This window comes from Rhinatrema bivittatum, chromosome 2 (genome assembly GCF_901001135.1).
Source record: "Rhinatrema bivittatum chromosome 2, aRhiBiv1.1, whole genome shotgun sequence".
NCBI lineage: Eukaryota > Metazoa > Chordata > Amphibia > Gymnophiona > Rhinatrematidae > Rhinatrema > Rhinatrema bivittatum.
In genome coordinates this window covers 56,596,995-56,623,121 of record NC_042616.1, presented here as the reverse complement: position 1 = coordinate 56,623,121, position 26,127 = coordinate 56,596,995, and the positions used below count along the sequence as shown (strand labels likewise).

The 26,127-nt window shown below is 48.5% G+C and overlaps 1 protein-coding gene across 2 annotated transcripts in view; it reads right to left on the bottom strand.

The window, feature by feature from the left end:
- Positions 1 to 26,127, bottom strand: part of CSPG5 (chondroitin sulfate proteoglycan 5) — a 135,488-nt gene that overhangs the window by 8,029 nt on the left and 101,332 nt on the right. Inside the window, exons 3-4 of one of the 2 annotated variants that reach the window (XM_029588190.1) lie at positions 24,784 to 24,972; positions 5,373 to 5,448 (exon numbers count right to left, since the gene is read on the bottom strand). In XM_029588190.1, coding sequence (XP_029444050.1) covers positions 5,373 to 5,448; positions 24,784 to 24,972 — 265 coding nt within the window. The remainder of the gene's footprint in view (positions 1 to 5,372; positions 5,449 to 24,783; positions 24,973 to 26,127) is intronic. The other variant, XM_029588191.1, reaches the window with a different exon arrangement.

Here is a 26,127-nt window from a genome sequence, read left to right as displayed (position 1 = left end):
AGGCCCCACACGTAGGCTTTTTTCTTGCAGGCTGCGTGGTAGGCCGCGGCAGCCATTTTCGCATGCCCTTGTGCGTGTTCTGCTGCCCTCTATAGGCTGTTGGTATGCGCAGTGTGTCGACTCTGTGCACTTGTTGTGCGCTTGTTTTTTGGGCGTGCTTTTTACGTGCACAAACTTTTTTATGCACTCAACTTGGTGCACAGGTTGTGCGTGCGCCTTTCTGTACTTTCTTCTAGGCACTTATTTTTTTAGCACATTTCATTTTTGAACGCGAGCCATTCCAAAGCACGTTTACTGCAGCAATGGCGCCGGTAAGCAAGAAGCCTAAGTGTCTTCCTATTTGTGTTGCCTGTCATATTAGGGCTTCTCAGCCTAACCTGGCTTCTAATCTGTGTCAGCGCTGCTCAGACGCTCAGGGAGAGTTTTCTTCCTCGGATTTTGCTAAGCCTGGCTCTTCCCATTCGGATAATGGGTTGGTCATGGCCCTGACTGGGGGGACGCCATATCTTGGTTCTCTCTTGACTGGTTCCTCCACTGGCGAGAGCAGTTCTGTGGGACCAGCTCCAGTTCCTTCTGGGCTTGCTCTGGGCCCGGCTGCCTTTTCTTGGGTGGAATTTGTTTCAAGGCTTACAAGCCTTTCTTCAGGCACAGTCCTCCACTTCCTCCATTTCTGTCCGGTTGGATCCTCGGCCGCTGGCTCCTCCCTCTTCCAGTCCTATGCTTAAGCGCTGGGGCTCGCCTCGGCTCCCTGCTGATCTTCTCGACAGGAATCCGGATGGCAGTGATGATGAGATTGATCCTGATTCCCTGGAAGATGGGGAAATTCCTCCAGGACTGGAACTGCATCGAACCATGTTCTAGTTCTTTCATAGAGATGAACTGCCGGCCCTGATTTCCCAGACCTTGAAACAGCTGGGTGTTCCTAGTTCGGATGTTATGTCAGAGCAGAGGAAGAATCCCATTTTAGTTTCCTTACATAAAGCCTCTTGTTTTTTCTCAGTGATGGATGCCATCCAGGAATTGATTGTTCTGGAATGGGATGCCCCAGAGACAAATTATAAGGGGGTTGGACATTGGAAAGCCTGTACCCCCTGGATCCGGCTGTGAGAGAGCATTTGCATTTTCCCAAAGTGGATGCTCTGGTATGTGCAGTGTCTAAGCGGTCGACTATCCCCATAGAGGGAGGAGTGGCCTTGAAGGATGTACATGATAGAAGGATTGAGGCTATTCTTAAACAAGCCTTGGAGGCAGTGGCGATGAATTTACAGATTGCCTCCTGTTGCGCCCTAGTGGTGAGATCTTGACTGCGTCTCTCTTAGGAGGTTAATGTGTCTGGAAGGAAATCCAGAACGGTTATGGAACCAGCTGTCACCTTTTTAGTGGATGCAGGCTGTAATTTGGTGCGGACGTCGGCCAGAGGAGTGGCTTCGGTGATAGCGGCCAGGCATCAACTCTGGTTGCAAAATTGGTCAGCTGACACAGTTTCCAAAGCCAGTCTTACCAAGATGCCCTTTAAAGGCTTGCTCTTGTTTGAGAGCAAGTTGGAGAAACTGGCTAATAAGTGGGGCAAGTCTCCAGTGCCTCGGTTGCCAGAGGATAAGAAACAGTTATAGCACCCCTTTGGTATGAGGGCTCGTTTCCGGGATTCCAGGCTTTGTCATTCCTACAGAGGGACGACCTTTCAGCAGACTCGGCCTTTCGGTACTTCTCAGTCCTTTTGTCCCCGGCAGCCCAAGAGAGGAGCAGGCTTGGGTGGTGGGCCCTCCCGAGCTTCCAATCAAGGTTTGCCAATCCACCTTCCAGAACAGGAAATAGGGGGACATCTCTCTCTCTTTTATCAGAGGTGGGTTGAGATCACGTCGGACCAGTGGGTCCTGGAATTGTTATGCAAAGAGTATGCACTGGAATTTCGCAGTTTTCCTCGGGACATGTTCATGGTGTCCCTTTGCCACTTCCCGCAGAAGAAGCAGGCAGTGGAGTTCATGCTTCAAAGGCTCCTCAGACTGAGGGCTGTGGTTCCGGTGCCCTCGTCTCAAGGAAGAATGGGACGATATTCCATTTATTTTGTTGTGCCCAAGAAGGAGGGCTCTTTTCATCCCATCTTGGGTCTCAAGAAGTTGCCAGCAGGTCTAGGAACTGAAGGCCCCAGCAATCCACAATCAGCTGAAATGCTTTGGCTGACAACACCCACTCTCCTGGGTCCAGACTCTTCCTGCTGAGAAAGTTCACTCTTACGTTGTCTTTTCCTGCAATGTGAGAGGCCGATATCATCTGCAGATGACCTTCTGCCCATTCCATCAGGTGATCTAATTCCTGCAGCACTTGCTGGCTCTTGGTTCCTTCCTGGCAATTGATATAGGCCAACGTTGTCGTGTTGTTCGACATCATGCAAACCGCTTGATTCCGCAGCCTGTGACTGTACTGCAAGCATGTTAGCTGTACCACCCGGGCCTCCAGGCGATTGATGTTCCAGCGGGACTCTTGGAGAAGAGACGGCTGAGGGGGGATATGATAGAGGTCTTTAAGATCATGAGAAGTCTTGAATGAGTAGATGTGAATTGGTTATTTACATTTTCGAATAATAGAAGGACTAGGGGGCATTCCATTAAGTTAGCAAGTAGCACATTTAAGACTAATCGGAGAAAATTCTTTTTCACTCAACGCACAATAAAGCTCTGGAATTTGTTGCCAGAGGATGTGATTAGTGCAGTTAGTGTAGCTGGGTTCAAAAAAGGTTTGGATAAGTTCTTGGAGGAGAAGTCCATTAATGGCTATTAATCAAGTTTACTTGGGGAATAGCCACTGCTATTAATTGCATCAGTAGCATGGGATCTTCTTAGTGTTTGGGTAACTGCCAGGTTCTTGTGGCCTAGTTTGGCCTCTGTTGGAAACAGGATGCTGGGCTTGATGGACCCTTGTTCTGACCCACTATGGAAATTTCTTATGTTCTTAAGGTGCAGGCTGTGGCTCTTGGCTGTTTCAGAGGCCTGGTGAACGGTGTTTCCTTGTCGTTTCATCCTGATGTGGCCCATTTTTTGAAGAGATGAAGCACCTTAGGCCTCCCTTGAGGTTACCGCTTCTATTGCAAAATCTTAATTTTGTGCTGGACTTTTTGGCGGGCCCTACGTTCCAACCACAGCGTAGCCTTTCCTTACAGTTGTTGACTTTGAAGACTGTGTTCCTGGTGACTATATGTACTGCGTGTCGGATTTCTGAGCTGCAGGCCTTGTCTTGCCGGGAGCCGTTCCTTCGGGTGATTCCAGGGGCGTTACAGCTGTGTATTGTTCCATTCTTCTTGCCCATGGTAGTCTCGGACTTTCATTTGAATCAGTCCATCTCCTTGCCATCTCTGGATAAGGTCAGGGATTTGGAGGAGTTTCGCCTTTTGCTCTCCTTGGATGTTAAGTGTCTTGTTGTGCGGTATCTGGAGGTCTCTGAGTTTTTTCAAAAAATGGATCACCTGTTTGTTCTCCATGGCGGGAGTAAGCAGAGCACTCCAGCTTCACAGGCTACCATAGCTCATTGGATTAAGGAGGTTGTCACAGCTGCTTATGTGGATGCTGGAAAGCCATTGCCTACTCAGGTTAGGGCTCATTCCACTAGGGCTCAGGCAGTGTTATGGGCGGACGTTAGTCTGTTGTCTCCGATTGATATCTGCTGAGCTGTGATGTGGTCATCCTTACACACTTTTTCCAGGTTTTATTATCTGGATGTGCAGACCCGGGAGGATGCAGCCTTTGCACATGCAGTGTTGACTGGACCACAGGCAGCCTCCCACCCTGTTGTGGAGTACCTTTGGTATATCCCACTGGTCCTGAGTCCATCTGCTACACGCTATGAAATGGAGAAATTACTTACCTGATAATTTTGTTTTCCTTAGTGTAGACAAATGGACTCAGCTTCCCGCCCTTGGCTGCCGCATGAGTGTTAGTCCTCCTGCGGTGCTCTGGGTCCCAAGGGCTTAATGGTAAGTGTTCATCCAGTCCCTAGCTTGGGGTACCTAGAATATTATGTGAGTTCAGTGTTTATGGTTGGTTGAGTACAGTTCTGTTTTTAATCAAGTTTTTTGCTAGTCTGTCCACCATTGCTTTTGAAGAGAATACTGGCAGGATGGGGGTCACTGCAGGGTTATATATTCTGTGATGTCAGCTTGGTCCATCTCCATCTGCTGGCAGGGGAGCACAAACCCCACTGGTCCTGAGTCCATCTTTCTACACTAAGGAAAACAAAATTATCAGGTAAGTAATTTCTCCATTCAAACAGCTCCATTTAGCCAGATACGTCCAAATTTATCCGGGTAAGTGTCGCTCAAAATGTTCGTGATAAAACAATGCACATGAAAATTAAAAAAAAAAAATCAACATGTAGGGAGCAGGTTGAAAGAAGTGCAGGGCTGAAGGTTCACCTAGGTTGCCTAATTCCTTTGCACCAAACTTGCAAAGAGCATGCCGGAGATTGGCTCCAAAAAACTAGGGAGCAGAGTACGGTAGCTCTTCTTTGTCTGCTCCAATCACCCATTCCCTCCTGTTTCCTGCTGCTAACCAGCTTCTCAGCATGGGGGTTAGAGAACTATCACTGCAATGATTTAGCCAAAGGGGGAGGAGGGGGAAGTGAAAAAGAGGACCACCCAATCAGGCACAAATACAGGTGCAGCTTTGGCTCTGCCCTCCTCTCCTTCTTCCCATCCACATGGTGACCAGCAGGACAGGAACAAGTTCTAACAGGGCTGGAAAATTCAGGAGTCTGAGTAAAGCCAGCGATCCACATATGTAAGATTGCTGTCATTGAAATCACTATAAAACAACATGGCTACCTCCACATTAAATGGACTATAAATTCCACTAATCCACTACTTTGATGCATGCTTTTATCTATTGCTTGCATTTAATTTGCACTGGAAAGCATTCTGAGTTAATTAAAAAAATGATATAGAAATTGAAATAAATGAAATAAAAATGAAAAAAATATTTTGTGAATTGAACAATTACACATGACATATCACCTATGTGCTCTCAAAAGCCCAGGAGCAATATCATATTTGGATAATTCTTAAGTTCGTCTAATGAAAAGTATCACAGACAGGATGCAAAATATCCCAGAATGGAAAATAATTGTTAATTGATTGCACGGTTTTGTTGTTGTTGCCTGAAATCTCCCAGGTGGTCGCACCCTGGGTAGAAGGTTACTCTTCCTCCATTCTTTAGCAAAGATGGGTGCCCTAAACCAGACCTTGTCAGCGGGAGGAGGCGTACCAAAGCATGCAGAAGGGAGAGCTGAAGAAAGCGAGTTACCTGACAGATAATGTTATCATAGTAAGCCAATGCACAGGCATGAGGGGAGAGGTTAGATGGGGTGTCGCAAAGTTTCCTTACATTTGGGTGCGAGCCTTCGGCAATCGTGGAGAGAGAAAAGTTATCGTTGTGAAGCTCCGACGGTGTTCGGTATCTGCTGAAGGAGGAGGGTTGACGAGCAAAGGAAGGGAGAGAAAAAAGAAAGCTGATAAATGCATGGAAATAAGTAACATCGCTGCAGTAAGACTATCTAGTACAACAAGACTGAGTGAAAAAAATAAAGATACATCTATTTCACTCTCTTCTGGGTAGAACCAGGATTATTACTGTTCTCTAAACATCTGTTTTAATTATTTATAATGATTGTTGATTTTTTTTTCTCCATTTCACTTCCCCAATCATTTTTCTTCCCCTCTTCCCCCCAAACCACCATAAGAACATAAGAACATGCCATACTGGGTCAGACCAAGCGTCCATCAAGCCCAGCATCCTGTCTCCAACAGTGGCCAATCCAGGCCATAAGAACCTAGTAAGTTCATAAAACCTAAGTCTATCCCATGTTACTGTAGTTAGTAATAGCAGTGGTTATTTTCTAAGTCAATTAATAGCAGGTAATGGACGTCTCCTCCAAGAACTTATCCAATCCTTTTTCTAAACCCAGCTACACTAACTGCATAAACCATATCCCCTGGCAACAAATTCCAGAGTTTAATTGTGCATTGAGTGAAAAAGAACTTTCTCCAATTAGTTTTAAATGTGCCACATGCTAACTTCATGGAGTGCCCCCTAGTCCTTCTATTATCTGAAAGAGTAAATAACCAATTCACATGTACCCATTCTAGACCTCTCATGATTTTAAACACCTCTATCATATCCCCCCTCAGCCATCTCTTCTCCAAGCTGAAAAGTCCTAACCTCTTTAGTCTTTCCTCATAGGGGAGCTGTTCCATCCCCTTTATCATTTTGGTCACCCTTCTCTGTACCTTCTCCATCGCAACTATATCTTTTTTGAGATGCGACGACCAGAATTGTACACAGTATTCAAGGTGTGGTCTCACCATGGAGCGATACAGAGGCATTATGACAATTTCCGTTTTATTCACGATTCCCTTTCTGATTATTCCCAACATTCTGTTTGCTTTTTTGAGTGCCGCAGCACACTGAACCGACAATTTCAATGTGTTATCCACTATGACACCTAGATCTTTTTCTTGGGTGGAGCTCCTAATATGGAACCTAACATTGTGTAACTGTAGCATGGGTTATTTTTCCCTATATGCGTCACCTTGCACTTATCCACATTAAATTTCATCTGCCATTTGGATGCCCAGTTTTCCAGTCTCACAAGGTCTTCCTGCAATTTATCACAATCTGCTTGTGATTTAACTATTCTGAATAATTTTGTATCATCTGCAAATTTGATTACCTCACTCATATTTATTTCCAAATCATTTATAACTATATTGAAAAGTACGGGTCCCAATACAGATCCCTGATGCACTCCACTGCCCACTCCCTTCCACTGAGAAAATTGTCCATGTAATCCTACTCTCTGTTTCCTGTCTTTTAGCCAGTTTGTAATCCACGAAAGGACATCGCCACCTATCCCATGACTTTTTACTTTTCCTAGAAGCCTCTCATGAGGAACTTTGTCAAATGCCTTCTGAAAATCCAAAAACACTTCATCTACTGGTTCACCTTCATCTACATGTTTATTAACTCCTTCAAAAAAGTGAAGCAGATTTGTGAGGCAAGACTTGCCCTGGGTAAAGCCATGCTGACTTTGTTCCATTAAACCATGTCTTTCTATATGTTCTGTGATTTTGAAATTTAGAACACTTTCCACTATTTTTCCTGGCACCGAAGTTAGGCCTGTAGTTTCCCGGATCGCCCCTGGAGCCCTTTTTAAATATTGGGGTTACATTAGCCACCCTCCAGTCTTCAGGTACAATGGATAATTTTAATGATAGGTTACAAATTTTTATTAATAAATCTGAAATTTCATTTTTTAGTTCCTTCAGAACCCTGCGGGGTATACCATTCAGTCCAGGTGGTTTATTATTCTTCAGTTTGTCAATCAGGCCTATCATATCTTCTAGGTTCACCGTGATTTGGTTCAGTTCATCTGAATCATTATCCATGAAAACCTTCTCCGGAACGGGTACTTCCCCAACATCCTCTTCAGTAAACACCGAAGCAAAGAAATCATTTAATCTTTCCGCAATGGCCTTATCTTCTCTAATTGCCCCTTTAACCCCTCGATCATCTAACGGTCCAACTGATTCCCTCGCAGCTTTTCTGCTTCGGATATATTTTAAAAAGCTTTTACTGTGAGTTTTTGCCTCTATGGCCAACTTCTTTTCAAATTCTCTCTTAGCCTGTCTTATCAATGTCTTACATTTAACTTGCCAATACTTATGCTTTATCTTGTTTTCTTCTGTTGGATCCTTCTTCCAATTTTTGAATGAAGATCTTTTGGCTAAAATAGCCTCTTTCACCTCCCCTTTTAACCATGCCGGTAATCATTTTGCCTTCCTTCCACCTGTCTTAATGTGTGGAATACATCTGGACTGTGCTTCTAGGATGGTATTTCTTAACAATGTCCACGCCTGTTGCACACTTTTTACCTTTGTAGCTGCTCCTTTCAGATTTTTTCTAACTATTTTTCATTTTATCAAAGTTTCCCTTTTGAAAGTTTAGCACTAGAGCCGTGGATTTGCTTACTGTCCCCCTTCCTGTCATTAATTCAAATTTGATCATATTATGATCACTATTGCCAAGCGGCCCCACCACCGTTACCTCTCTCACTAGATCCTGTGCTCCACTGAGAATTAGATCTAAAATTGCTCCCTCTCTCATCAGTTCCTGAGCCAATTGCTCCATAAAATTGTCATTTATTCCATCCAGGAATTTTATGTCTCTAGCGTGTCTCGATGATACATTTACCAGGTGAATATTGGGGTAATTGAAATCTCCCATTATTACTGCACTACTCAGTAAACCTGGAAAATGTACTAGGGCAAACTGATAAACTAAAGAATAGCAAATCTCCTGAGCCAGATGGTATATATCCCAGAGTGCTGAAAGAACTGAGAAATGAAATTGTGGACCTACTATTGGAAATTTGTAAACTATCAGTAAGCTTGTCTATAGAATCTGAAGACTGGAGGGTTGCCAATGCAATGCTAATTTTTACAAAGGGATCAAGGGGTGATCCAGGAAACTACAGACCAGTGAGCCTGACATCTGTACCAGGCAAAATGGTAGAAACTATCATAAAGAACAAAATTGATGAACATATAGACAGGGAGAGTTTAACTGGCAAAGCCAACATGCATTTAGTCAAAGGAAGTCTTGCCTGACCAATCTGCTACATTTTTGGAGGGTGTAAACAAACATGTGGATAAAGGTGAGCCAGTTGATATAGTGTATCTGGAGTTCCAGAACGCATTTGACAAAGTCCATCATGAGAGACTTCTTATGAAATTAAAAAGTCATGGGATAGGGGGAGTGTCCTATTATGGATTGCCAACTGATTAAAAGACAGAAAATAGAGAGTAGGGCTAAATGGTAAATTTTCCCAATGGAGGATGGTGAATAGTGGAGTGCCCCAGGGATCTGTTCTGGGACCACTGATTTTTAATATATTTATAAATGACCTGGAAATGAGAGCAACAAGTGAGATGATCAAATTTACCAATGACAGAAAATTATTCAAAGTTGTTAAATAACAAGCGGATTGTAAGAAATTGCAAGAGGACATTGCAAAACTGGGAGACTGGGCATACAAATGACAAATGAAATTTAATGTGGCGATTGCAAAGTGATGCACTTAGGGAAGAGTAACCCAAATTTTGGCTACACAATGTGGGGCAGATTTTAAAAGCCCTACGCGCGTAAATGGGGTTACGCGCACCGGGTCTATTTTAGAAAGGCCCGGTGACACGCGTAAAGCCCCAGGACACGTCTAAGTCCCGGGGCTTTGGGAAAGGGGACGGGGCGGGGCCAGAGGCCTCCGGCACAGCGGCCATTTGCCGCTGTGTCGGAAGATTGCATGCCGGCCGAGTGCCGGCGTACGCAACCGGCGCCTGCCTGGAGGCAGGTGCAGAAGGTAGGACAAAGGTCTGGGGTGGGCCTAGGTAAGGGGAAGGGAGGTTAGGGTAGAAGGGCTGGGAAGTTCCCTCCCAGGCCACTTCAAAATCGGAGCGGCCTGGGAGGGAACGGGTGAAGGTCGTGGGCGTAGGCGCGTGCAATTTTGCACCCCCTTGCGCATGCCGACCCCCAATTTTATAAGATGTACGCACCTGTGCACGCATGTTATAAAATTGGGCGTCCATGTGTGCAAGCCGGGTCGTGCGCACACATGGACGCCTGCGCATAGCTTTTTAAAATTTACCCCTGCATGTTTCCACATTAGGAGGCATCACTCAGGAAAAGGATCTAGGTGTCATCATTGAAAATATGTTGAAATCTGCTCAGTGTGCAGCAGCAGCTAAAAGGCAAATAGAATGCTAGGGATTATTAGGAAAGGAATGGAGAACAAAACTGAGAATATCATAATGCCTCTGTATCGCTCCATGGTGCAACCTCATCTTGAGTACTGTTTGCAGTTCTGGTCACATCTCAAAAAATTTATAGCAGAATTAGAAAAGGTACAGAGAAGGGCGACCACAATGATAAAGGGGATGGAATGATTCCCCTATGAGGAAAGGCTAAAGGGGTTAGGACTCTTCAGCTTGGTGAAGAGACGGCTGAGAGGAGATGTGATAGAGGTCTATAAAATCATGAGTGGAATGGAATGAGTAAACATTAATAGTTGTTTACTCTTTCGAAAAGTACAAAGACCAGGGGACACACAATGAAATTGCTAGGTAATACAGTTAAACTAATAAGAGAAAATACTGTTTTACTCAACGCATAATTAAACTCTGGAATTTGTTGCCACAGGATGTGATGAAAGCTATTAGTGTAGCTGCGTTTAAAAAAGATTTGGACAAATTCTTGGAGGAAAAATCCATAAACTCTACCATTATTAAGGTAGAGTTCCAGAAATCCACTGCTTATTCTTGGGATAAACAGCTTGGACTCTATCTACTCCCTGGGATCCTGCCAGGTACTTATGACCTGGATTGGCCACTGTTGGAAACAGGATATTGGGCTTGATGGACCTTTGGTCTGACCCAGTATAGCAAGTCTTATGTCTTATGATTCCATTAAGACTGCTGTTAGGCAATATTAAAATAATAAATGGTGCCCTGGGACACATCAGGATAATAGTGGAGATAGTAGGGAGGGGGGACGGGACACCAAAATTATTACTCATAGAAGCATTAAAAAACTGGATTATGAAACAATCAATACATTGTTATGAATGTTAAACACTGCGGGAGTAAATATTCAGTCATTGGCCAGATTGCAAAGTTACCCCTGGATGCACTAAGCTGCAAAGTTTTATTGTAGGAGGGGTCCCGCTTTCATGAGGAGAGGGGGGGTGTCACCACGATAGTGAGGCCCCCTCCCCTGAAAAATCTTTGTGGCTCTATGGTGTGTTTTGTCTCACGGCCAAATACCATGGGGCAAAATAACGCGCCTAGCGGCCTTTTAACGTGATGGCAGCCCCCAACCTCAAGGGACCGCCATCGCCTTAAAGGGCCACTGGCAGAAAAAAAATTGTGGGGAAAATGGGGAGGTTGAACGAGGGTGAGTTGGGGGCCTGGACCCTAATTTTATTTTACTTTTTTGCTTTCGAGATGGTAGGAGTTGTGTATGGAAAGGAGGGCTGGGACCCTATTTGTGACTTGGGGGGGTTGGATATGGGCAGGGGGGGCTGGGTTTTGGGACCCTATATTTTTTTTAGCTCTCGGGGAGGGGGTTAGTTGGGGGTGGGGCTGGGACACTCATTTTTATTTGTTGGGGGTGGGGGGCCCAGGACACTCATTTTTTTTCATTTTGTCCTTTTGGGGAGGGGTGGGGGGGGGCTGGAGTCATCGCCGTGCAGACTCATTTTTCATTGGTTTTTTTTCTTTGTTTTTCGTTGGGTTTTTTTCATTGTTTTTCAACTGCCGGCCTCAGGTTGAGCCTGAGGTCAACACTGAACCCCGCTCAACCTCCCCATGTGGCTGCAACATTTTTTTTTTTCTTTGCCAGTTCTTTAAAATGTGAGGTGGGAGCCTCGAGACCCGCATTAGGGTCCCAGACCTCCTGCCTCACATTTAACACTTTTGAAATAGGTGTTATTTTATCACAGCTGACCACCTTCTCGGTCAGCCGCAATAAAAATATTTGCATAGGATTTCCTATGCACAACTTTCTTTGCATGTATTTGCATTATGCATGCATGCAAAGAAGGTCATTCTATTAGGGGAGGGTAGAAGGGTGGGCAGATGGAAAATATTACTTGTGTCGTTGCGATAGTGCTCTATGACGGCAATATATGCTGCTTATCATGTGATATGTACTGTTTAATGCTCGTTAGAGCACTGCTGCGGCTTGATCCATGCCCCGGTTAGCTGGATAAACTTATCCGGCCAGCTTGGGAGGGATATTCAGTGGTGCAGCCTCAGTATTGAATATGGCAGGTTATCTTAAAGATAGCCAAATAAGTTTAACTGGATATCTATAGGACTACTCTATGACACGACCAGAGTTAGCCACAGAAGTTATTTGGCTAACACTGAATATCTGAGTTAGCTGGATAACTTAGCCGGCTAACTTAATTCTGCTCCGGAACACCCGCAGGACGCCCTCATGCAATTTGGCTTAATTTTTGGACAGATAATAAGTTAATTCAGCTAAACTTTAGCCAGATAGGTAGGGGAAACATTGAAAAGTCAGCATTCAGCCGGATAACTTGTGGGTTATCCAGCTAAATGCCACTGAATAGTGACCCCTGCATCTTCCTCTTTGTGTGTGTCTGGGCGGTGGGAGGGGATGTCTAAACTTTTTTGGGAGGGTAGCAGTGCCCCTCCAGGTGATATGTCTGAATTCAACACAGCTTTATGGGCAGATGATTAGTACCACAAAGATCTGTCATGTTCAGTATTTTTAGCATAAGCTAATAGAGAATTTGCTACATTCAAACAGGTGAGCTTAGAAGGTACCGGTACCTTCACTGGCTGCTGCTCTTCAAGATGCAATTCTTTGTATAGCAAGACAGGGCTTCTGATTCTTCCCTGTGCTTAAAAAGATACAGGCAATATTTATTTAGGCCTGCTTTAAGGACAAGTGCCTCAGAGAGCTGGCCTGGGAGGATGTGAGCATTTCCAACCTGCAGGGTCCCTTTCTGATAGGCTCAGAATAATCTAGAAATCCATTTTGGGCAAGTCAACAGAGGACAGCAACATGCCCCAAGTTTACTCAGAAGATCATCTGGCATGGCAGGAGCTATCTGGCAGGCAGACCGTGAAGGCCACATGCCGTATGCCGAGTCTCCTCTCACTCTCTCTCCTGAGCTGCAAAACATGTGCCTGGCCCTTCCCCAGCGAATTTTAGATGCGAGCACTTTGCACTGTGGCTACAGAATCAGTGCTCCAAATAGCAGCACTGCCCAATGGAACGATTAACTAGCCCTGTAACTGGAGGGCCTGGAATATCAATCAGATGGCTAGAACTGTAAACGTGGCCTTGAAGGAAAAAAAAAACTGGTAACTTATTTCTTTCTGGCCAGGAAACAGTTTTTCCAGTATTCCAGATGTGGCTGGAGATGGAGGAAGTGAATTGAATGTATGGAATGCTTTTTTAACAGCAGTATCACGGCAGACGGTGCTGCCCTCTTTAAATACCGCTATTCCATGAACGTGGAACGGTGGAAGCCGCGAGATGCAAGCACTGCTTTCGTGCGACCTGCTGCTCTGAGGTAGCTGCTGGAAATACAGTTCTGGAGCTCAGGGAGGCAGGGAACACAGAAGAAATTTTCTAGAGCCATCAAAATAAAGCTACTGTCTTCCACCCAATGCTGCATTGTCACTGCCGCCTAAAAGATACAACGATCCATCCATAGAATCTCGTTGTATAGTGCACAGTAACATAGCAAACGATGGCGGCTAAAGACCAAAAAGGCCCCATCTAATCTGCTCAGGAGCAACTGTACGCACCTCTACCCAAAACAGATCAAATTCTCACATAGAGTCTAACTCCCAATCCCGTTGTGTCTCCTTTATGGTTGCACCTGCAGGTTACCCCATGCCTTCCAGGAAGCACAATGCAGCCAACATCACTGCTGCCTTGAGCTGCAACTACTCAGTAAAGGATGCCCAGTACCTTCATTACCATTCTCTGGCCACTAACAAATGATAAATATCCCTCGTATTCTATAGAGCTGTGCACGCGTCCTAGAGCGTATCATGGCACACTGCAGAATTCCGGGGCGGTATGACTGCAGAACCTATGGAATCCCACAGGTCCCCAAGCCCATTCCCCAAACTCTCCTGCCATTCTTTGCCATGGCCAGTAACCCCGGGGCATGCCCTCACTGCTCTTGCACTTCCCAGAGCCCTCAGACTCAGGTTATGCTCGACATATTCAGATGCGGTCCTTCTGCTTGTTTCTTGCGCGCTCCACGCTGATTTCTGTCTGAGGCGACCACCGTGGGAAATACCAGTGCAGGGCCTGCAGAGTAACCCAGGGCCAGTGATAAAATGGCGCCAGAAGCCCTCCCAGCTCACTGTCATTTCAAGGCTGACTGCCTCAACGTGGAGATTTGCTTCTGCCCAAATCATCAGGGGAGTGATCTCCAGGGACACCTGGTGACTCTTGGTACCGCCTTGTCGGTTGATGTAGGCCACTGTGGTGGCGTTGTCTGACATCACTCTGACCGCTCTGTTTCGGAGTCTGTGGGCAAATCGCAGGCATGCGAGCCTGACCGCCCGTGCTTCCAGTCGGTTGATGTTCCATCCCGACTCCCTTCTGCTCCACCGCCCTTGGGCGGGGAGCTCTTCGCAGTGTGCTCCCCATCCGTTCAGACTGGCGTCTGTAGTGAGCAAGGTCCAGGTTGGGGAGGACATCCTCGAGCCCCGGCTCAACTGGCCGGGCCGCAACCACCACCGTAGCTGAATCCGTACTCTGGCTGGTAGAGGCAGGTGGACGGTGTAGTTCTGCCATCGTGGGCTCCACCGGGACAGGAGGGCGCGTTGTAAAGGTCTCATATGAGCCCGCGCCCATGGGACCACTTCCAGAGTGGACGCCATGAGGCCGAGGACCTGCAGGTAATCCCGAGCTGTGGGCCGGATGGTGCGCAGCAGCACCTGCAGACAATTCTGAAGCTTCATTTCTGCCGTTATTACCACCCAGCCGGACTACGCGCCTCTTGAGCGGGCGTCTTAAAAACGTGCGCCTATAAACGGGCGTCTTATAATATGTGCCTATGTACGGGCGCCTAAGCAATGTGCGCCTATGTACGGGCGCCTAACTATAAGCGGGTGTCTTTCTATAAGAAAAGCGTACAGCGGGCGCCTAACGCAGCGCGCGTACAGCAACGGGCGCCTATCGCAGTATGCGAAAGCAAGACAAATGTCGATTTCTTCAGTGTGCTGCCGCACAAGCAGGCCCAGCTAATCCGCACTTCCTCGGAGACCACAATAAAGATGTACGCCTTACCTTGTCTTCGGCGCTTCCCGGCTAGAACCCGGGCGGTCTCCGGCTGCGGGGGGAGAGGGGAAGTACCTTCACCGCCGCTCTGGGAAGTGCACCGGCTGCCTCTAGGCCGCGCCCGAACTCGTCTCGCTGGGGGCCAAGTCCACGCTGGGACCGAGGCTGCCTCTATGCCGCGCCCGAGCCCTTCTCACTCGGGGGCAAGGTCCCTGCCGCGACCCAGCCACCGGACCGAGGCTCTTACCTCCGAGGGACCACGGAAGCCAGCTTGGGAAACTCAACTGGGGGAGGGACTGACTGGTATCACCGCAGGAGTGCGGGGCTTGTCTTCAGTAAGTTGTTTTCGATGAGATTTAGAAGTTTAGAATTTGGAAACACGCTCTGCGAGCGTGAAGGAGCTCCAAACTGCTTTGGAGATGGAAATTACTGAGTTGCTTCACTTCCTGTGGGGGTATATGTACCCGTGCTGATGTCAGATCCGTCTCCAACTGCTAGCACGAGCACGCTATACCCACTTGTTTTGAGTCCATCTGCTACACGCTAGGAAATATACTTTGCCAGTAAGAGTATAGGTACCGTTACATGTACTGTGTCCGGCTATTATTCTGTGACAATCAGGCCGATACCGTACAGTGCGATCCAATGGAGCACACTGTTAACCCGCGTTTGGACGCACGTTTTCGACGCACTAGCTTTACCCCTTATTCAGTAAGGGGTAATAGCGTGTAGAAAATGCGCGTCCAACCCCCCCCCCCCCCGAAACTAGTAGCGCCTGCAACATGTAAATGCATGTTGATGGCCCTATTAGTTATTCCCGTGCGATTCAGTAAGTAAAATGTGCAGCCAAGCCGCACATTTTACTTTCAGAAATTAGCGCCTACCCAAAGGTTGACGTTAATTTCTGCCGGCACCAGGAAAGCGTACAGAAAAACAGTAAAAACTGCTTTTCTGTGCACCCTCCGACTTAATATCATGGCGATATTAAGTCGGAGGTCCCAAAAGTTAAAAATAATTAAAAATTTAAAAAAATATTTTTAAATCGGCCCGCGGCTCGCGGGTTGAAAACCGGACCCTCAATTTTGCCGGCGTCCGGTTTCCAAACCCGTGGCTGTCAGCGGGTTTGAGAACCGACGCCGGCAAAATTGAGCGTCGGCTGTCAAACTCGCTGACAGCCACCGCTCCTGTCATTTGCATGTGGGCCGATACTTAATCGTGCGCAAGGAGAGTGGCCTGTGCGCGTGCCGAGAGAGCAGGTGCTCGCCCGCTCTCCAGCGACTTTTACTGTATCGGCCCGAATGTAGGGAGGAAATGCCTTGCAACTGCTCTCCTGGCATGAAATGACCTGCCTGGGCAGGAAATGTTGCACCTTCCCATAAGAGAGAGTGGGCTGGCACTGGGGCCCTGGAGTTAGCACTGCCCAGGACAGGGTAAACACTCCAAGAGGGCCCTCCGTGCACTTTGGACTAAAATAAGATGGCCAGACAGCTCCATGGCATTAAGGGTAGGTTGATCCAGGCCAAGCTTTTACCTTCCCGCTGCAAGCAATGACCTGCAGTCCCACTTTTCTTAAGGAAATTAGCTCATGTAGACAACGGAATAATAGCGGCACTGACTTATCCACATTATGAGGTGTGTGATTAATGCAGCGTTGTGCCACTGTATAATGAAGGGCAGAGGTTTACTAAGCAAACTCAGCCATGCATGAAGACCAGTAGTAATGCCCTCCCTGACCTCTGCCTGCTTCCCTGGGCATGGGGGATACCAATGGCTGAGTGGTGTGATCTGCAGATAGGGTCCACGCGATGGAATGCAAATCCCAAAGACTACCAGATGGCCAGTGCAGGGGGTCCTCCGGCTGGTGAAAAAGGGCTGTTCTGAATGCAACTGCAACATGTCTGGCCCTGCTCCTTCAGCTGCGCATCCTACGCCGAAATACCTTTTACCTAAAGGAGCACCAAGGCATTCTGGAAGGCAACAGCGTGAAAAGGCAGGAAGATCTATACAGCGTGCTCTGGTTCCAGCCTGATGCAATTTCAGGAGAGCTGGGCCAGTACAATAACTCCTTGGGAAACAAAATCTCAGCAACTGCAGACCCAGCTTCAGGGATTGGGGAGGGGGAGGGGGTAAAGGGGGAGGGGGGGTGTCATGGGAGCAGGGCCTGCATGTCACCACATGCACAAAGCCCCCTCCCATAGTCATTACAAATGCAAATGAACTGCCCCTACCCTGCCTCATTGCACAGCCACAATAAAACCCCCCCATTGGTCCACCTCCCCCCCCCCCCCCCCCCCGCCGCATCTTAATGAGTTAAAGAGCTTTGCAGAGTCTTTGGCAGCTGCTGCTCTGCGGGAGGCCTTCTTATTCTGGGAGCGGCAGATGGTGCTTTGTTCTGCCCCAGGATGAGGAGTTTCTGCCCCTGTCATACTCCAAACCTCAGGGCTTGAGTTCAGTAACCAATCATCGTCCGTTCCATCTCTGTCCAAGCCTACGTTAAAGATTCCAAAGGGATTATAATTTAAAGGGGAAATACTGTGTAGTATTTCCCCTTTAAATGTAGTAATCGGAACTGAAATCCGAACCGATTCTGGTTCCGATTCACATCTCTAGAAAGTACTCTTTTTTTTTTTCTCTTAAGATTCAAGCCCTGGAATCTGCCTCTTTCTGTACCTTTGTTTAATTTGCTAGTTATCTGGCCAGGGAAAATGCTTTAGGAATCACTTTCTGTTTTCCCTGTGAATTGCCATTTTTACTTTCTTGGTGTTTCCTGTTGCAAGGGCTGCTGGGTAAAAGTGATGTCACGGTGCTGTAAGATGCTCACGCTCCTTACAGCACAGGTGTCAGGGTAAAAGAAAATCACGCCGCGGTGGGCCTTGAACGGGAGCCACTCAGAGGTCGGTGCCTTGCTGTGAGGCCACCGAGGCAGTCTCAGATCTGTGTTTGCCTGGGACACGGCTCTGCCCCTGAGAATCTAGATTTGGTCCTGGAGGGAGGAATCAAAAGGGGGTGGCTGGGAAGGACCCAGTGTTTGGGCAACTTGATCGCCAAGAGCTGTACAATGGGATTGGAAGATGAAGCTGTCTTGCTGCAATAGGCCTGAACCCTGAACATGGAATAGCAGTGAAGCAAGCTGGTATAACCAGACTCCGGTAACAGGCTGCCGAACCGGGTTCTATGTATTAATTTGCAAAGAAACCTGCGTCTGTGAATAAAGCCCTGGCATCTGAAGATGATGAAAGTTATGTCCGTGTCCAGGAGGGGCCCTAACCCCGACAGTCTGCCTTTAATCTGGGGTAGAGTTAATCAGGTGCTGGGAGCAAGCAGCAGTTTGGCTACAACCATCAGCACTATAGCAGGGTGTTATGCCTTGCAATTCGTTTTCACTCTGTGCTCACACCGCAGTCCTGGTGTGTAACCTGGTCCTGAATCCTGGTTTTACGTCCTACCAAGAGGGAAAAGATGAAAAGTGCTTTCCCTCCAGCCAAGTATGCAAGCTCTTGTGCACAGAATAAGGCTATCCATACATGTAGGGTGCCCGTATGTAGCACCCTGCAATGGCTGTGCTGGAAGGGAGGCAGCAACAGCAGCAGCAGCAAATTTAAGAACTGCTGCACCAGAAATCGGCTCCTGCAGACATAGCAGCGGTAAAGACCCCTACCAAGCCCAGGGGCGGGCAGTTGAAAAACTGCCCAACAACATTTGCAGCCCCAGGCGGTGGATCAGCAGAACCACCCAGGCCCGCCGCCACCAGAACACTTTGACGGCAGCAGGGAAAGTTACTCAGGGTCCCTGCACCGGTGACACCTAACACTTCAGGTTACGCCTGGAGTACTCCCAGGAAGGAAGTGTGAGGATGAACCTTATTCACAGGAGATGCCGTGAAATGGCTACCGCTCTCATGGGACAAAAACCGGCACGTGACTTGGAAGAGATCTCAGGATGAGTTTTAACGAATGTTTTTGGGACCCACACCAGATATGTTCTGTACCATGGGGGCCTCTGACAGTGAAAACAAGGCAGAGGTTCAGTTCTTTCTTAGGCAACCGGGTGTTTGTCAGCCACAGGGAGGCAGCAGATGGAATGAGCAAGGCCTGTGCCGTCAGTTCCATCTGGGACTACATGAGGAAGTAACAGATGAGAAGGCCCGAGTAAAACCACCCGCGTCCCCGGAGGAGCTGCTTAATACCACTATCTGTACAGTTTTGAAACTGGAAGAGTGACAAGAGCGTAGAGATGTATCAGGGTGGCCACGTCCTTCACCCAGTACCCCTGAGGAGAAGGCCCCCCCGAGCCAATGCAAGTAGATGTGACTCACTCCTGGCAATTAGGTTTGGGGAAAGGAGCAGGATGCCCATGACCTCAGTGCCTGTGGTGCGAGCGTATTGGGCATTTTACGGTGTCTCAGAGTGCCGTATAACCTGGAACAGAGGGATCCTGGACCTCTGATGAGAAAAAAAGCTGGAGCACCCCAGAGGAATGTGGACCAAGGCGAAAGGGTAGGAAGAATAGCCACACTGGGGCAAACCGAGGCGGCTGGCACGTGGACACTAGATTGCTTCTGGGAACAGAAGTTTATGGGAAAAACTCCACCATGCCTTTAGCTCCCAAATGAGCAAGAGTGTGAGTACCATTAATTCCCAAATGGCCATTGTCAGTGAAGCTGGCAATAGCCCAGTTTAAGATGCTCAAGTGCCTTGCTCAAAGACAAGGAGCACCAGAGAGAAGCACAGCACGATCTCCAGGAGGTAACCTAGGGGTTAATTGAAGTAGTGGCCACTGACCCCCAAAGGCAGCTCCAATGATTATAGCCTGACTGGGGAAAGCATCCTGAGGATTTTCTGTGCTAAGAGTACTGCTCCCCAACGGAAGAAGGGGAAACGTCACCGGTAGCAGGCCACCATCTATCAGGCATATGACCCTGCGCAAGAAGACCCTAGCACAGGAAGCAGATTTAAGGGATATCTGAGAGCCAGAAGTGGCAGGGGCCAAGTCTGGTTTCTCTGGGGGACTTCACAGAGGAAGACCTGGCAAAGCCCAGTATAGGAGGCTGTACATTGTAGACTCAGGAGAGCAGGATCTGAGCTTGTCAAAACCGAACTCTCCCCACGTCAGGTCAAAGTTGGGTTGTGCCATTAGATCAGCAGGGCCATTGCCACCAAAGTCAAGTTCAGGGGAACTAAACTTAATTTTTGTGGAACGCAATTTCCCCAGTACCCAACCAAAATTGTTCAGTAAGCCTGAGTCAACAGGCCAGCTGTAGCCATGGAGGGCACTAGCCCTCAAAGGCTAAAAACCATCTTGATTTTCTCTAGTCATGACTGATAGTTCTGCTTTCTCATTGGAAACTCTGAATTGGGTTATGACAAGGGAAACTCAAGTCTTGCCCTTAGGAGAGGCATTAAAGATAACATTCCAGGATATGAGGTCCAGGACCCAGGGAGAGTCTATGGGGCTACTCAAAGGTTAACACTGGAGAGGAAGGTGATGTCAGGGTAAAAAAAGGTATTGGGTGGGTTTTGAACTAGAGACTGCCTGGTTGAAGACTGGTGCCCTGCTAGCAAGGCCACTGAGTGTCTTAAACAGAGGCAGCCTCAGACCTCTGTTCACATGGGACATGGCCTCACCCCTGATGATCTGACTGTTCCTCAGGAGGGGCTCAAAAGAGGTTGATGGAAAAGGCCCAGTGTTTGGGAAACTTGGCGTTTTCAGCCTTGGACAGAGTCGTAAGACCTACGCTTCGAACCTAGCAGGCAAGGGCCCAACACTGACCGACGACACATCGGAAGAGGACCAACTCCCTGATGAAAGGTCTCAGTGTAGACCTGAAACGCGGCTGCGTCGGTGACCCACCAAACCACCAGATAAGTTGGCGTGTTGTAGGAGCTTTTTTAAGCCATAAGAGACTGCCGGTTAAGCCTACTTAGGTCGCGCCATCAGCGGCTTTTCAATATCTATACCCTTCTTTGGGATCAGTTTATAAGGCTGCAAGGAGCGTTCACTTGATAACATTTTGAATAATTTCAACACTTGAGTGTATTTTTGCACCGTTATTAATACAGTAAAAAAAATTTTCAGATTAATAGAAGAAACATTTTTCAAAAAAAAGCATTTTGAACAGCAATATTGTTTTGTACACACAGTGCACACATTGGTCGGAGGAGGGATGTTTATGATTACAATTTACAGTCATATTACCCCGGTTGGGGATTTATGATTATGTATATGAAACATTCCTCTCCTTCCAAACAAATTTTTTGGTTTTGTTAACAGTTGAATTTTTTCACTCTTTTTTTTGAGGATTTCAATGTTTCAGTTCGTTATATTTACTTGAAGGTTCCGTTTTTGAGGTTTGAATTAGTATAGTAAGGATCCTTCTTAAATTGATTGGGTGCCTATTGATAATAGTGTGAATAAACCCTGGCATTTGAATATGAAGGAGAACTGCCTGTGTCCAGGAGAGGCCTTAATGCGACACACCATCAAGAAAGGCTCCTAGAAGAAAAGCAGACTGGAGTGCACATAAGGGGGCTTGATTGTTTAGATTTCAAGAACCACAGCAACTGAATAGCAGTGCTACAGCTGCATCAGGCTTCCGAGAACACTGGGGAAACCTGCTCAGAGCAACCACGGTTGAAACCCAAACATCGATGAGCATGGGAAAGCTGAATGTCTAGGGCAACAGCCTTACAGATCTTGATGGCTGAGTAGATTATGTAAGACTTCGTAACAGAGCATGAGGTGGGGGGGGAGATGGAGGGCCCTGGATGCTGGATTGGGTGTTGAAAGGGGCGGATTGGCCTATCGGGGGAATCGGGCATCCCCCGGTGGGCCGATCACTCCAGTCATGTGGTCTGCCGTGCGCGGCAGTGACAGAGCCGCACTCGGCAGACCACGTGATGTGTCCTGGGCCAGATTGGGCGGCGAATACCCAGGCCGGTCCGACATCGTGAATCCGCCGCTGGATGGGAATCGGAGGAAGATGAGAAAGCCCGGCAGAGATGGTGGAGGCACAGTGGCAGGATTTGGACATGGCAGAGAGGTGATGGGAGCAGAGTTGGGGGAGGAGGGGTTATGAGACATGGGAGAGCTGGTGTGAGGTTGGATATGGGCATTTGTACGCTTGTCTATCCAGGGTGATAAAGAAACAGAGAAGAAGAATCTCAACTGGGCAGACTGGCTGGGCCAGTTGTTCTTTATCAGCCATCATTTGCCATGCTCCTACAAGTTAACGAGAGGCAGAGAGTAGGGGCCAGCTCAGAGGAACAGATTCATTAGCAGCAGCTGAGGAAGTGCGCGAGTGCTAAGTCTCTTTTGTGGCGTGACAGTGGCAGGAAGATGGAGGAGAATCTGAGGAACAGGAAGTCGGGGGGAATGGAGGGGCCCAAGGAGCCAGTAGAAATCAGAGACCACAAGGAGCAGCGGCTGGAGGTTGGGAGGGGGGCCACAAGGAGCAGTGGCAGGAGGTGTGTTTTGGGGGTAGGAGGAAATACCATTTGGCCCACAGTCCTTGAAAATGGCCACTAGCAGTGGCAATATTGTGCAGGCAGGAGGAGGGGCAGGTGGTAGCAGGACTGTGCCAGGCCAGAGGGCCCGAGAAGCCCAATTGTACGGGGGGGACACCCTCTCCCCTCCCCAGAGGTTTGATTTCATTGGGTGGTCGGATGTGTGTGGGGGGGGGGGGGGCTGCTCCATGAACTCCGTGAAATAATTTAGAAGAGTTTAAGTCCTCTCTTGGTAATTAGTTTCAGAGCCTTGGTTCTGCGCACTCCCTTCACTCTGCTCGGATAATTTATAGCTCATTTAAAACAGAAGGGACTTGCACACCATTCTGGCTCAGACACCATGTCTGACCTCTGCCTGGGATGGGCATTTTGCATATAAATCACGGGGAGGCATTCATTCAGCGGCCTCGCTGGAGCGTGAAGGCGTTCAAAGAGCAACGGAAAGGCCCAGTGCCCTGAAGTCCATCACCTGGGCTCTTTCAGCGCTGCCCTGCTTTTCATGTACTCTCTGCTCTGAAGCGGCGATATGTGCCACATCAACAGAGAGAGAGAGAGAGAGGGACGTTGTAACTGGAGCAGCAGGGAGGGCCCCCATAATCAATATTCCTTCCTCACTCCCTGACAATGACCCCTGCCAGGAACCAAGGCACTCGCAACCAGAATTGTATTCAAAATTCTCGGTGGGACCCCTGTAGGAAGTGAGCAAGCCTTCAACAAAGGCTGACACAGTGACAGTAGGCGTATTATGGCTGCCGGGGCTGGCTTTGAGGTTAAGTAAGCTGTGCAGCCGCGCAGGGCACCAAGCACAGAGGGAGTGCCTGCCACACCAGCGCCTCCTCTCCCCTGGCCCCCTTCCATGTTATCTGTGCAGGTGGGGGAGGAAAGGAGGCTGGGGAGAATAATGGGGGAGATAGTGGGCAGAGGATGGGGGAGATAGTGAGAGGGCAATGCTGGGCAGGGGGGGAGAGAGAGCGAGAAAGGGGGGAGGAGGGGGATTGGCATGCTGGAGCTATTACCATTAGCAAAAGGCAGAGCTGCCGCTGCTGAATGGGCAGGGGGGGGGGGGGGCCGATTTCAGATTTTGCCCATGGTATCGGTTAGCCTAGAGCTGGCCCTGATCCCTGAATCCCATTGCCAGGAATGCCAGAACGTTATTCAGAACAAGATGGGGCAGGCAGGGAAGAACAGAGGTGGAGCAATGAGCAATGGTAATAACCAGCAGATCCCCGAGCCATCACTCGCTCAATGTGTGAGCATCCCCATCCTCCCCCCGCCAAGGTAAGAACTCACTTAACCTACTTCTCCTCCCCTCAACACTGTCACATCAGTGACAGAATTTTTTTGTCCACTATTTCTTGATTTTTTTCAGGCACCCCTTCCCCGAAGCAGCTTGCAAGACCTGGAGGTCTAAGCACACAGCATTTGAGCGAATGTATCCATAGAACTGGCGGCTGAAATACTAAGTAACGGATTAACCAGAAGTGAGCTGGAGGAAAATGTTAATTTGGATGTCGGGAGGGAGCCTGTGCCAGAGTTGAGGGGCAAGGGGTAAATACAGGGAAGGCTAAAAATCGAGCAGACACCTGCCGGATGCAAGGCATACAGAGAAGGGCTGGAGGAGGAATGGAGATACCGGGAGAGGGACTAGAGAGAAGATTATACAGGTAATGAAAGCGCTGATTCCTACCTCATTCCCTACACTGACCTGTGATGGGGAAGGGATCTGAGAGGAAATGCCTGGGTCATCTGTTCTGTTCATTTACGGTATTAAATCTAACATTGCACAGATGCACAGGAGAAATGACTGGCAAGACACTGAGGCAGCCACTAAAAGCCTGGTAATGTGTCAACCGAAGATAATCACGTCCTTCCATAGTGCAGGTCCCAGCCTGGGACCAGTTGCCGGGCTTGTTGGACAAGTGACCTTCATTAAGCTCTTGCCCAACGTTCCCAGGACGAGAAGGTGCGCCCTTGCATTACAGGTGAACATCCTGCAGGCCGGGATGAGGGAGAAGCCCAGGGGCATGGCGTGCAGATGGAGCCACAGCGCCAAAGACTGCCAGGCTATCTCTGGCTGCCCTGTCAATGCTGTACAGGAAAAACCCTGGTGCCTTTTCCTGTCGCTCTCAAAGGCACCAGAAGAGACGGTTCTACACCAGTGGCCGCTTAAATGCTCACCAGCTGTTCACGTTAATGAAAGGCAATTTAACGGTTCGAGTGCCCGGCCTGCGGGGGACACCACGGTGGCGAGGCGAGACATCTATTTACCGCTCCATGCACTGCTTAACCTCCATAAATAAGAACCTCATTCACTTCGCTCTCCGATTCCCACCCCCAGCCCCCCACCTCCAGCCCCCAGCGAGCCCCCCCAGGGTGGCCATCCCTTGCCCTCAGGCGATACTCACTTCCTCTTGCGCAGTTTGTAGTTCTCGGTTTTCAGCAGGTAGAGCTTCTTGGCAAAGAAGACGGTCATCATGAAGAGCAGCAGCACCACCAGGGCCGCCGTGCCCACCGCCACGCACATCACCTGGAAATCGGTGATGATGGACTCGCACCGCACCCCCTTGTGCCAGATGTAGTCCTGCGTGTTACACCTGCAGCGGGAAGCAAGAGGGGCAAAGTCAGGTCCACTGCTGCCGGCCAGGCTGAGCCACAGAGGGACAGGAACTCCCTGCACGTTCGCCCGCTTCCTTCACCATTCTCCTCTCTCCTCCTCCTCTATAAAAACTCTCCCAAGTCTCCTGCATTGCCCTGGAGTCTCTGATCTTTTCAGTATTGCTAGCACTCCCTCCTCCGACTCTTCTCTCCTGTCTTCTCTCCTTCCTGCTTGTCTCCCTTCCTCTGCCTCTCCCCTCCATCTTTCCCGCTGTCTCTCCTTGCTTTCTACCCATCTAGCGCCGTCTCTCCTGCCTTCTCTCTCCCTTTCTTCTCTTATTTCTGCTCTTTTTTTCTCTCTCCCCTCTCCTCCTCCTCCTCTCTCAGCTCTGTTATGTAATTCAGCTTGGTTTGTAAATGTTAGCCTCAGCCACTACCGCTGACTGTTAACCTGCTTTTTTTTTTTTATTATCTGTTCTGCTGCAGCGGCTTCTGCACTCCGCCTGCATGGGGAAGCAACCTGTGCAGGCCTCTCAGCTCCAGGGAGATGTGGTGGGGGTGGGGGCAGCAGCCGGTAACCTCAAGGAGTCACCAGCAAGCAGGGGAAGGGAGGCAGTACAATGAGCACATGGACGTGGCCTGAGGGGGGCATGGACGCGCCCGCACGGGTAGAGGGAGGGCTAGGGGAGGAGTAGGGTTGCCAACTTTCAACCATGAAAATTCCAAAAAACACTTGGGGGGTGCAGAGTACAAATGCTTGCTGCTTGCTGATTTCCTTCCACATCCACACAGGACTATTACTGCCACCCCCACCGTTAGGAAACGTGCATCTCGCTAGAGAGAGAATTACAACAAATACTTGTCCTGATTTATCAGTATCGGACGGACTTTCTAATAACTTAGTCCCAGCCTAGTCCCTCTGTCCGTATTCTGGAGTGCTGATCCCTTCCTCGGCCCCAGCCTCTTTAATTTGTCCATGACTTGGAGTACTGACCCTTTTCTCAATCCCAGTCCTCTGACTCTCTCCCCCTGCAGTGGGGCTATTTACCTACACTTTTCTATACAAATGCATCCCCCCCCCCCCCCCACAGTAAAAGTACTACTAAAATTATTTGATAGAGTCAGTCAATCAATCCTCGTATATGAAAGTGAGG